Below are 12,967 nucleotides of genomic sequence, written 5' to 3' on the forward strand. Positions count from 1 at the left end.
TAAAGTATACCTAAGGTGACAACCACAATTGCACCAACGAGGCAACTTTTATTCAGCTTGCATTTTTAGAAAGTCTTTAAATAAATTTACTCCAAAATACAGTGGAAAAGCAAAAGATAAAATTAGCATAGCTTACATGTCTATGTCTGCACAGGTAACTAAATATAAGACACAAAAATGGAAACCTCAGTGGATTTGCAAGTCGAATCTATACCTTCCCACAGAAAAATCCAGCAATGTGCTTGAGAGATGTAATTACTACTAGTCAGAAATTCGTACCTCTAATTCTATAAGTGCTGCAGTCACTGCATCTGTTGCAAGAGCACCAGCCTGTAGCTTTTCAATTGCCTGTAAAACAGAATGTTTAACTGATGATGAGGAAATTCTAATATTCTACGACTAAGCCCTACATTTTCCTAGTCCTACACAAAACAAACTCTTCACCAAATTAGTTTAAAATGTAAGAGGACATAAAAAGAGGCACTGGAAACAGTCAGCATGCACCATGCGAGGGCAGATCTGAAGGCATGATTTTACTACTCAGACATTGGGACGCTGCATTTAGTAGCAGATTCCCACAGAGTCAAATTTATAGCAAAATAAATTCTTATACCCCAAGTGTCCTCAAACACTTAACGTTTCAGTCAAGAAGTTTCTAATTTTTCTTCCAAGATTCAATAAAAACCCCTAGTACCACATATGGCAATTGTCACAAAATTGAATAGAATCTACAAGTAAGCTCATTTAAAAGCCAACAAGCAAAACCAAATAAACCTAGACAACGTTATCTTCAAATTATATACACACACAAAAAATGAACTTCTAGAGTCTAATGTTATTTCTTAGATTGATACTGGACAAGACCTTACAGTCAGGTTCTCGCAGGGAACCCCAGAAAATTACTATAGCTGCATCTTCAGTTGCAAGACAAACCTGCAACTGTTTGTTGTTCGTACAAGTTATTTATGTTGGCTACCTAGCTTAAAGAACCTCAAATTAGACTTAAATTCATCAGCGAACAACCTTTTTTCACACATAACTAGCTGGAAAATTAATACCATCAGGGCTAATGCTCAACTTTAATGAAGTTAGTGTTAAGTTTGGATGATTTTTGAGGCTTCTCATTACAAAATTAAATCGGTATTAGGATTAAGCAACATAACATAACTGTAAAATTAAGTGATAATTATCAGAGGCCCAACTCTGAGACTCTTCTAAAAAGCCTGCCAAGCTCCCCAGCTCCTTCTCCCTGGAGAAAGCAAAAGGCATTAGAAATTCTGGAGAGAAGTCTTCCAGCTTCTCATTCAACACTTAGTAGACAGGACTTGCCAGTTCCAGAGCTAAGTTCTTGGAGGAGATAAAGAGAAAAATTAATTTAAATGGAAATAAAAGTCTTGCCATTTCTCCCTTTCCAGCTTTGGGAAGAGGGTTTTGATTTTTTGTTTTGTTTTTCCTGTTTCTACCTCCCCTCCTATTAAGAAGTTAAGAGCTATCAAGAAGAAAAGAATTCTAGAAATCCCTGTATTCACAGCAATCTGGATGCTAGAGTTTAAACAAATCCAAAGAGAACGGACATTGATGAAAGAAAAATCCAGACACCATATTTAGCTCCAGAAACCCCAGAGCCTCGGCAGCATGCAGGAAGGAAGCTGTAGGAATACCACGTAGGTACAACTGTGACCATCTCCTGTTCCCCTGCTCTTCCTTTGGTGTCTGCTATTTGCCAGCACTGATGAGAACGTTGCTGCACCTCATGGCCATGCACTCCATTGACTCTGTATCATGTTAACTGTTGCTGCTCCATTTTAGCTCTAGAAATGCATACAGCCTGAGTAGCTAAACCCAGATATGCCCATTCATACTGAAGGGATAACACTATATTTCTTCTGTACCAGTACAAGCCTGGGGATCTGGTAAGACATACCTTCTGACAGGCTCTTTTGCACACATGCTTGTATTCTTTAGCTTTGGATTCGGAATGATAACCTGCACCTACAATCAAGGCAAAAGGAAGAGAGATTATACTAACTGTCAAACTACATACTATAGTTTGCACAAAGGACTAAGATACAGACAGATACAGCCTTCCTTATTCTAGATTACGGTGGCATTTCATTCTTGATATCAATGACTGACAATATTATGCATTCCAACATTGATTCAAATATACTCAGCAAAATATAGGATATAGAGCATACATGCAGAAGCATACAGGTAAAAATCTTAGCATCATACAATCTCTTTGTATAAACACTCTGCAAGAGATTCCAGTTTTCCTCATTCTGGGAGGATTTTCAGCATGGCTTTTTAGGTATTGCCCATTATTGGGCAACAGCCTTGGGTTTAAATCAAACTCCAATTTTCCTCTTACCACCGATTCGCAAGTTTGCAATTACCATTCATCTTCTCCTGTTTATGCTATGTTTTTGGAGCTCATTACTCCTGTTTTAGAACCAGGAGAGTTCCTGGCAATAAAGATCGTACATTTTTTTTCATCTTTTTCTCATTTTCAGTCTTTATGTCTATCCTGCTCCACCTAACCATTTTGCCCTGTTTTTCAGCCATTGCCCCCTATTTTATCAGTGCCCACTATTCAACCAAATACAGCATCAGAAAAATAGCACACTGATATTTACATTCTAGCTTCTTCCATTTTCCTATTTTCTGAACTTGAAAAATGTGCTTGTATTTATCTCACCTTCCCTTTCCTCACCTCTAGAAAAGTTAGCTTTGACAAATCCTAATAAATTAAGTTTTAACACTGCAAGTGAAAGAAAAAAGAATTTTAAACAGAGTAAAGTAACCCAGTAAAGGACAACATGTTGAACAATTCTATTTGCTCTTAAAACAGAAGACTAGGGTTGTCAAATATCAACCCAGAATAAGTTCTTTGAGGCTTTGGGGTTTTTTTACCTTCAGGATTTTATAAACCAAGTAGCATGTTGGTTTTTCAAATATTTTAGGTGTCACCAGGCTACTTTGCTCAATTTCACCTCATGTCATCACATATATGCTAAAAACAAATGTACGGCCAGATATAAGCATCACTATTATTTTCAAGATTAACAGTATTTAAGAAAGAGCCTATTAGAAAAGACTTTATGAACAAGACACACATCATTTTTGTATTACATTTGAGTAGATGACCTCTTCATTACACCTGGAAAAAATCAATAGTAATCACTTAAATATGAACAATATAAAAATATAGACTTGAAGGAAAACTGTCAAAAAGGATAAAAAAAGTGAAGTTCTGCAACAAACTGCCTAAAGAGGTTTCAAAAAGTCTTAACTAGACAGTCCTTACAGACAAGCTAGACAAGAAACCATCGGTAATGAAACAGCTATGTTTGATCTTTCTGTAGGGTAAGGAAATAACTTCAAAGCTCTCTCACATTTTGTAGATTTCCCAAGCTTAGCAGGTAATTAAAGAATTTGACATCTTACAACCATTTAAATTTAGGGTTCTTGTTTGGGGTTTTCTTTGTCGAGGAGAAAAAAAACCCCACACCATTCAGAACATCCAAAAACTTACATTTTGATTAATAGTTTCCAAGATCCAACTTCCAGTCAAACTCTCCACTGCCAGATTTACATCCAAACTTAATGTCACTTCATTAACATAATAGTTCAGTATGAAATTTTAGTTGTTATTTAGTTTGTATATGCACTATTTCCATTCCAGCTGTTGTGCTTCTGCATCTTACCTGCATGGACAAGCACAAATCCCACTCGTTTCCCTCTTTGGGTTTGCTTTGTTTCGGGCTCTTTGACCACCACTTTTACAGCTGTAACCTGAGACGATTTGGAAGGTAACACTTCTACTGAACTTATCCCCTTCTCCATGATCATACATTAGGATCACCATCTTCTACTGGAAAAGAGCATCCTTCCATTCAAAAATAAACTCTGGAGAGGAATCATCCTAAAACCAAATCACATGCATACATTAGATAGATAGTGATTTCAAAAGACAAATTTCATACAAATAACTTCAGAAAGAACTTCTGGAAAAGAGGTTTGGAACAAGGAGAGCATGCCTCTTGAAAGAAAGGCTTCTAAGTTCTTCCTCTTCCCTAGCTAACAGTATTAATGAGAAGTAAAATAATCAAAGTCCATGTTGCAAGTTGAAATCAGCCTTTTCATTATGACTTAACTTGATCCTAATAATCTTTCAGACATTGCAGGGAATAGTTATTCTAAAGATTGCCCATGAACGAGAGGAAGCTGCTTTCCATGGTCTCCTTTTATTCAACAGTACAACTTACTTCTCCACCCATTATACCTCATGCCTAACTAGTTTTTAATGTGATGGTGCTCCACAGCCACAATCTTTCCTTCTTGAGAGTGTCATTCCCTGCTTGTGTGGAAAGTCCTAAGCAGCACCGTAGCCATGCTGGCAAAAGCTGGAAGGTGCTATATATTTTTGCATGGCAGAATCTCCTGTCCTCAAATCATGTACTGGCATCTGCCTGTGTGATTTTGTGTCTACATTTTATGTAGGGGGTATAGAAACCCTGCCTGAACACAAATTCAACAGTCATATAAGTTATGAACATGTGCTCCAGAGAATCGTAGCACATGAGTAACATTTAAAGATGCCATACCTTTTCCTTTCTTTGCAGGAAATAGCTGTTTAAGATCCTATAATGAACTCCTACTCTTACATACCTTTTCATCCCTTACCCTTATTATTCTCCATTAATTTGCAAGGGGGAAAGAAAAAAAAGAAATTAGCTTTTTTATGACAAAGTATTTCTAAAAAAATGGCAAATAAGCCTAAAGCAACGAAAGAAAGCTTGCCTACATAAGTGTAAGGATCACTACCAAGATTATTAGTGAACCATAACACGCTTAAGTTGATCTCAAATAATTTAGTAACCCTATTTGGCTTTGATCTTAACCCTGAAGTGTTTATAGAATGTTTATAGAAAGTTAATGGGAAAATTGTCAGTGTTTTCTAGTATAGGAAACAAAAAAGCTCCCAAGTTAAAGTACAGAACAACATATTTTTCAGGAGTCAGAAAACAAATTTGGTGTATTTGCTGTTCTTCTTACCCACAGCCTAATACATGTTAATCCTGACACAATACTGTTTCTCTAGTTCAGCAGGTAAAATTAAAACCAGAGATAATCTACATGTTGAATTAATTCAGGAAGAGAAAACGCATATAGTGTTAATGCATGAATGGAGAAAACCTCTGTAACATATTAAGATATTCCACTATGATGTCTGTCACTCCTACCACCTCGAAAAGGACTACTTGTAACCTAAGAATACTAGAAAGTGAATAGAAGTGAAAAAAATGAGATGTTTAATACATAGGATTCAAACCACAGATTTTGCAAATGCTATATGGCTTACTTCAGTAATTAAATACCACTTTATTTAAACAACCAAAACAATGCAAATGATGTTTAGCAAGATTCAGCACTGGCACAGAATAAACTTGCTGGTTTACCGCAACCATCCTTTCAATAATGAAAATTAGCACAGCTTTCTAGGAAGTTACTTATTTCCGCTCATTTTTTCTTCAATGCTAAACATATACAGGTATCTTCATATGTTTTTAGATTTATATTTTAAAATTAAATATTAACTTCTTATTATCGTTATAATTATAAATATATATATTTATAGAAAATGAAACACTACTGCAACATACAGACTCTACAGAGAGAAAAAGCGTTTATGGACTACATCTAACTGTAATGATCTCCTGCATAAACTTCAGAGGTAAAATTGAAGTCTTTTTACTTTTACTTCTTTTTTGCTAATAATAACTAAGAAAGCTCCAGGTCACAAGCTGAAACACAGTCTGTCTGCTATGAACTCTGCTTTCCTGAATCTTATTACCACACAGAGTGTCATTACAGCAAGACGCATGACAAAGACTTAAGTAAGACGATAGAGGAGCAGATAAGGAACTGCTCCTTAGTTCATAAGTTCATAAGAAACATAAGAATTCTTGCAGAAACTGAAAAAATAGTGTGCTGCTCGGGTAAGTAATAACAATAGTAGTTAAGTTGCTTTTGAAAATGAAGATACAAGTGACACTTAAACTCATAGAGTAACTCCAGACTGAAGACTCTGTTTAGGCCTTTACATACACTTAGGTCTGAGGATGTGTTTATTTTTACCAGCCAATGTACAGCCAACCTATCTCAGTTTACTTCAGTTCATAACGCTTCCTTCACATCAACTCAATTTTGTCAAACCCCTCCCATCTCAAACTGTTCTACGAATCCTTTCCAATTTCACTCAGAAACCTGCTGCTTCCACTTGCTAAGCTGCCCTTGGACCCAACCTTTCCCTTTCTCGCTTCTTCTATGATTTACCTGTTCTCTGTCCTGGCTCTCACGCATTCATCACTTTCAATCTTATCCTTCCTCATTACATAGTTCATCTGTACAGCTACATGGAAGAATATACTCTAGTTCGACTCCTGAAGAAGACGAACCGTAATGATTTTACCACAGTAGCCCAAAGCACTTATTGCACTGAAAAACTAGTGCTGAAATCCTACACGGGCACTCAGAAAAACGTAAATAATCGGAGCCTCACACCCAGGATAGAAAGAGTTACCCGGTCTTGCAGCATGCTTGCCATAGACGCTACCCTACCAGCCGGGAGGTGCCCCCCAGCGCTGCCCCCGAGGCCCAAAGCTCTGCCCAGTGCTCCCTGCACAGAAACCAGTGCCGCAGCGGGACGAAGGGGCGGACACACCGAGGCCCCCGTCTCCCGGGCGGCCGCCAGGAAGAGTTCGGTTCTAAGAGCCCTGGGGGTTTGACAGTTCGAGGCCTGAAGGAGGCTCTGCCCGGCCCCCCTCAGGGAGGCCAACGGCCGCCATCGCCATGGCAACTCCCGGGGTCGCCCCCGCCCCCCGGGGAGGTGGGTGGGGCCCCAGCGGCGGGGGTGACGTCACCCACGGGAGCCCGCGCGGCCGCCTCGCGGCGCGGCCGTTGTGCCCTACCGTCCCCCCTCCCCCCCCCCGCCCCATCCCGGAGCCCTGAGGTGGGGGGAGTAAGCGGGCACGGGGAGGTGGGAGAGGGCAGGCCGGGGAGAGGCGGGGATCGGCGGGCTGAGGCGGGGCAGGGCGGAACCAGGCACCGAGCACTCACCCGCCGCCGCCGCGGTTCCGCCTCGCGCACACCCGGAACGGCCCGCCCGCCCGTTGCCTCGGTGAGGATGAGGCGTCCCGCCCACCGCCTCCCTCCCATTGGGCCAGGCCAGCCGAGAGACCGGAAATGGCGTGAAGCCGATTGGCGGGCGGGAAGCCGAATGCCGCTCCCAGCTGCCGCGGGAGAGCCAATCGCGGAGGAGGGGGGCGGGGCTCAGCGGGGGAGTGGGCGGGGCGCGTGTCCCCTCAGGCGGGGTGGGCCGAGGCCGGGCGGGTTTGGTGAGTGGTTGCCGCTTGTGAGGCGGCTGCCGCTGGCCGGGGACGGGGTTTGGCTCAGGGGGCTCCTCCGATGGCCGGGGGGCGCTCAGGGGGTGCCTGCGAGATGGAGCGGCCGGTGGCTGCTCCGCGGGGTGGGGGAAAATGGCGGCCGCGGCTTCCCCGGGAGGATGGCGCAGCCCGGGCAGGGGAGAGTCGGGCCCGGGGCTGTGAGGTGGGAGATGGGGGCGACGTACGCACCTGCCTGTGGAGCAGCTCTGCTCACCCGGGCTGCTTCCCGGCCCTCTCCCGGGGTGCTGGCCCTTCGGCCCCCTTTCCCCAATGTTTTGCTTAAGCTCCAACGTGAGAAGCAATAGGATATACCCTATATAAAAGATGCTCCTGAGCCCTCTAGTTTAAAGAGATTTCAACTTTTCCCCATTTTTCTTTCCCTAAAAGTGAAAAAGTTTGGCTTCGGCCAAACTACATCTTTAAAGGGAACTGTTACAAATCAAGTTTCTACAGAACTTCCTCTGACACCGATTTAATTCACTAGCCAAAACACATTTCAAAGCAAATATTAACTAGTAATAGGTTACTTAGGCTTCTTACCATCATTACCATGTAAGACAAATATAATTTGATCTCGCATTGGTAGGGAATACATTTCAGCCTGTGGCCACCATGTTGTAGACAAGTTATATCATATATTTAACAGAAACTTGAGCATTGAACTGTGGAGAACCAAACAAAAAATCTGGAAGCTAACCTTTTCACCCTCAGACTTTATTCCATCTCCAGTGTCCTAATCCTATGTAGGATTTTCCCCAGGCATTCAGGAGGCTCCTTCCTGGCCTGCCTTATAATCACAGAAACCCCTTTTATGGCTTTTTTCCCCAATGAATAACAACGTGCTTCCATTAATTTTTGTATTATTGACATTTTGTTTTCAAAGACCAGCTTTAAATTTTTTTAACGATGCAAAAAAAAATGTCAAGAACAAATGCAAGTCTCCTTTTTCAACACACGTTTTTGGCACACAGAACTCTGTGGCTTATGGAAATCAGCTTTTGTCTTCCACATTACCAGGTGCTTCCTCTTCTGTTGGATAAAACTATAAGGAAATAATGTGAACTCCACAAATCCTTAGAAAATCTTTGGCCTCCTTTCACAGATTTCAACGTGAGGTCCAAATCCCAGTTGCGAGTTGCTCTGCTGCCAATTTTTTTGTCAAAAAGTCCTCATTATTCTTGATAGTGGTGCTGAAGTGAACCGAGGAGACTCCACAAAGTACTTTTTTTTGCCTCTCAGATGGCAATAGTTACATTTGAGCTAGGACAGTCTGATTTGGGGGGAAAGGGAGGGTGTTGTGTGGAAGCGTTGCCTTCTGGCTGCAGCCTTTCTTCAACACACAGCGTTGGTCGCTACCAGAGCAGCTTCGGTTTGACCTTGTGCATTCACCTCTGTCTTGCATAAGGTCCTACACACCTTCTGCCCCCCATTCTCCCTTTCTCTGTCCACCTCTCCTGTCTGTTGGCTAAGAGAGAGGCAGCACAACATGTGGCTGACTCTGAGCTACACATATTTTGACTTGACCCTTCTGTCAAATCTCCTTGAAGTTGGCCAGCAGGTTCAAATTAGGAAGGCAGGCTGACAGACTGATGGATGGACAGCATGATCACGGAACTTTTCTTTCTTTTGGGGGGAAGCTAAAAACATCCTTGATGTTTGGTCCTACTCCATTCTCCAGGAAAACTGGATTTCAAATCCAAATGTCTGGTTTCACTTGGTTTTTTGATGCTTTTACTTAACTTGTCCCTTGCTGCCGGTGACAGTTTCCAAACCAGCCAAATATTTCTTGGTTTTTCCTATTTTCTGGTCCTTGCTCTTCTCTAGATTTGTGGTGCTGCTCCAATAAAAAGGTGATCTCATTCTGTAAATCATTGCTCAGCATACAAGTTTGAAGTGAAAGGCTTCCTTTATTCCTTTTACAAAGTTTCCAGCTGTGTTTTAATGCCTGGTTTTGTTCTAGTTCTTGCTGATTATCTTAAATTTCTTCTTGCACTTGGTCTGTGTTTTGAAGCAGAGACTACTAGTTTTACTTCCTAATTGGATAAAGAGCTTATCTGCTGCTTTAATTTATTCTGAATAAAAGGGGCTGTTCCAGCCCAGAGGCTTCAGTAAGGCTTCATCTCACTTGCTGTACTATAATGAAACCATTAGTTAAATAAAGTTTGAGGTAAGTATTCAGACACGGATGCTGCTGCTTAATTGATTCTTGGAACTTCATATTGTTTTAATACTGACACCCTCATTTCCTAAAAGAAAAGCTCCGAGAGTGGATACTGTTGGGGTTGGGTTTTTTTTTGACCCGATGTTGAGTGGGGTGACCCCATGTGCTCAGTAAGAAGAAATTTAAATGCATTTGCAGCCCAGCAGACCCATGGACGTTCACGCAGGTACAAGCACATCCCTACACAATGCAGCTGGAAACTTCTCCTTTGACCAGGATTTTAAGAAGCGTTCTTCTCCGGAGGCATGAGCAACGTTCGGTTAGGAGCTGTGTGCCAGGGCTACGCGTTTGCTGTTCAACTCAGGGAGTTGCTTAATATCACGCCAAGCAAAATCATTTCCCTCAGCTCAGGGGAACAAGGGGAAGTCCAGCCTCTCTCTGCTGCCTCACAACTCCCGTTTCAGACTCAGCAGTATAAACTCTTGTCAAACAGGGTTAGGGTGGATGCCCTATACATGTCCTATGGTTCCTCCACCAAGGAAATTCCTCGCAGGGATAAGTTTTGGAGCTTCTTTGAGTAAGTCTGGGCAACACAGCACGCCTCTGTGAGGTTCTGTCAAATCAGGCCCACGTGTCTGACAACATACATTCAGGTATCACACAGGTTTGTTACAATGATGTGGACAAAGTACAAAGAAATGGGAGAAACCATTTGATACCTCTGCTAGTTACAACCCGCTAGGACTGCTGATTTTTACAGGTTTCTTCAAACCTATAGCAAAGTAATTTAGCTACTTCACTTCAAGGTAGACTATAATTTGAAGTTGGAGATGCTAAGCTGTAGCCTTCAGGCACAATGAAGGAGAATAGTTAATAGTCGAAGACAAGAAAGGCAGGATTTTCGTCACAGTTTAGATCTCCTTTCTAATAATTCTTTAGCTTTTTTGTGCAGCAACAGGAGAGCTGCTTTGAATAGAGATCCACTTTATCCCTCCTTTACAAAAGGAGGCATTCCAGGCCACAAATAGCTGAACCTTTGGATTGGGAGGTTTCCGTGCTTTTGGACCTGTTAAAGGACAGCGGTGCTGAGAAAAGGCAGTAGAAGAGGGGAAGACTCATATCCATGTCCTATCCCTTTTGACCCGGATGAGAAGACACCCTTAAACCATAATTTCAAGACAACTTTAACGTTTTAACAAAGAGTATGTCTGGGAAGTGGCCACGTAGAAAAAAAAAAAAAAGGCAAGCACATAGAAATACAGCCCTCCATCGACCATTCCAGATTAGTTTTGGAACTTTGCAACTCGTGTCTGCAGTAAACAGAAAAAGAAGCTGAATGCACCAACAAATAGGAACAAGAAATGTTATCCGAATGATTGCACGCGAAAGGAGAATAGCGTCTGAAGGCCATTGTAAAGGCTGGAGTCAATCCACTGAGATAACACATTATTAATCGCCCTGAAAGACTGGCAGATCTTTGCAGGTAGCATAAATAAGCCTGCAGTCTTCTCCAGGCATGCTTGTTGTTTCCTCTGCACATGAAGAGGCCCCTTCTTTGACTTCCAGCCAGTAAAATAATGTTTTTTCCAGATAATGAGCCACTTTATATGAGGAAAATACTCTAGCATCCTGGACCTGTCTAAATAGCATTCCACGTACTCCCGGCTGCTCAACACCCACACACGGTTATTTCCAAAGCTCATTCCATCGCATCTCAAAAAAAACTCTAACTCGATGTGATCGCGATCCTTTCTCAGCCAGCTTTCACAGTTGTAACTAGGTGGGGGCCAAATCATAAGACAGAGGACTTTTGAGAAATGAAACTTCAAATATGCATTCACCGGCCATTGCCAAAATAACCACTAGCAGTAAATCCTGCAAGGTTTTGCCTTTATTCCTTAAAGATGGAAAGTGAGTTATATGCGTCCTGGGTACGTACTGGCCATTGTAGCAGGATAGTCATCTCCCCATCCACTGCTATGGGAGATCAGGAAGCCAGGACTCACAGAATAGTGGTTTTCAGAGTCAGAGGTCATTTCTCTTCACACCCACACAAAGCATGGTGCAGATTTAAATATGACAATTTGAAAGTACATATTTTGGCAAAACGAGCCAAGCCGGTGACTAAGTAAATCCGAGGCTAGATTTTCTCTACAGGTTTTATCATCTCAGTATTTTTATGGGGTTTGACCTGCGTGGTTGCTTTCTGCAGCTCTCCATAGGCAATGATTTAGTCCAAACCAAAGTTGGACAAAGTTTTATTGCCCTCAAGGTGTGATACAATTTCAGTAGGGCAGTCTTCGCAACAGCCTCCTCTCCAAATTCTGTGATACTGATCCAAGTGCAACAAGGAGAGTTCAGGATACTTAAATTCACTGTGAAGGTATGAGAATAATCGGCAGAATCAGTCTCTTATTGGGGAAGTTCTGATCTTCAGGATGTAAAATGAGGAGAAAAAAAAAAAAAAAAATCCATTCTCATCCCTCCAACTAGCTCATGAGCTCTATCTGCAAATTCATGTTCTGGAGAGGTTGAGATCGGTACAAAAATTGGTGCAAGTTTATTTCAGGATAGAATTTGCACTTTTAGTCTACAGCTCTTTTAACGTGTGCTTTTAAGTTCGTTACTGTTACCCCTCTTGTGTATATTGTACCTTTCACCTTTCAAAAATTTGACTTACAGCAAAGTAAGGCAGCCATTCTGTAACAAATGCATCTTTGCTCACCGAGGCAACTTGCTTTGCTGTCAAATGTGAATTTTGGGGCCCTTCAGAAAGCCAGCTAACTAAATTTAGTGATACATTTCTGTTCCTTTTAGGTGTCACGGATCTGCTACACCTGTTTTGACGCTAATACAAGAGCGTTGCAAGAAGCTCTGTAGCTGTCATCTCGCGCGGCATCCCTTTGACTCGGTAAGGGCGACACGCAGCACTCTACTGTTCACCCCAGTTGGGACATGCATTGAAGAGGTCAGTCCGATCTTCTGGATTGAGGTGATGATGATCCAAACGTGAGGCAGATGGGCTTCTATGAAGCATAATGGTTGGGAGCCATTAGAATAAATTAAAATTCAAAACCTGCTAACAAAACAGGTATTTTGCAAAGTCAAGAGCTTGGACACCAAAATATAGAATAATGAAGACTGCTTCCCTTCATGGCATTTTCCCATCAGAGCACAGCTCATAGAAAAGCATCCATTTATGTAGCTGAAACAAATGCCAGAGCTGATTTCACATCTACCATGCTTGACTTTCTCTCTGATACGATTTTGGTTCCTAGGCATTTGTATTTAGTTTCCTCACACAGAGCTCTAAAATTCACCAAATGAGAAACATGCGAAAAAAAAACCAGCATCACTT

At 41.9% G+C, this 12,967-nt stretch overlaps 1 protein-coding gene across 1 annotated transcript in view; it reads right to left on the reverse strand.

The window, feature by feature from the left end:
- Positions 1–7,189, reverse strand: part of TASP1 (taspase 1) — an 85,943-nt gene extending 78,754 nt beyond the window's left edge. Inside the window, 4 exon segments of the mRNA XM_054195518.1 lie at positions 280–348; positions 1,925–1,992; positions 3,708–3,925; positions 7,123–7,189. Coding sequence (XP_054051493.1) covers positions 280–348; positions 1,925–1,992; positions 3,708–3,852 — 282 coding nt within the window. The 5' untranslated portion in view covers positions 3,853–3,925; positions 7,123–7,189.
- Between the last annotated feature and the right edge of the window lie 5,778 nt (positions 7,190–12,967).

This window comes from Rissa tridactyla, chromosome 3, assembly GCF_028500815.1.
Source record: "Rissa tridactyla isolate bRisTri1 chromosome 3, bRisTri1.patW.cur.20221130, whole genome shotgun sequence".
NCBI lineage: Eukaryota > Metazoa > Chordata > Aves > Charadriiformes > Laridae > Rissa > Rissa tridactyla.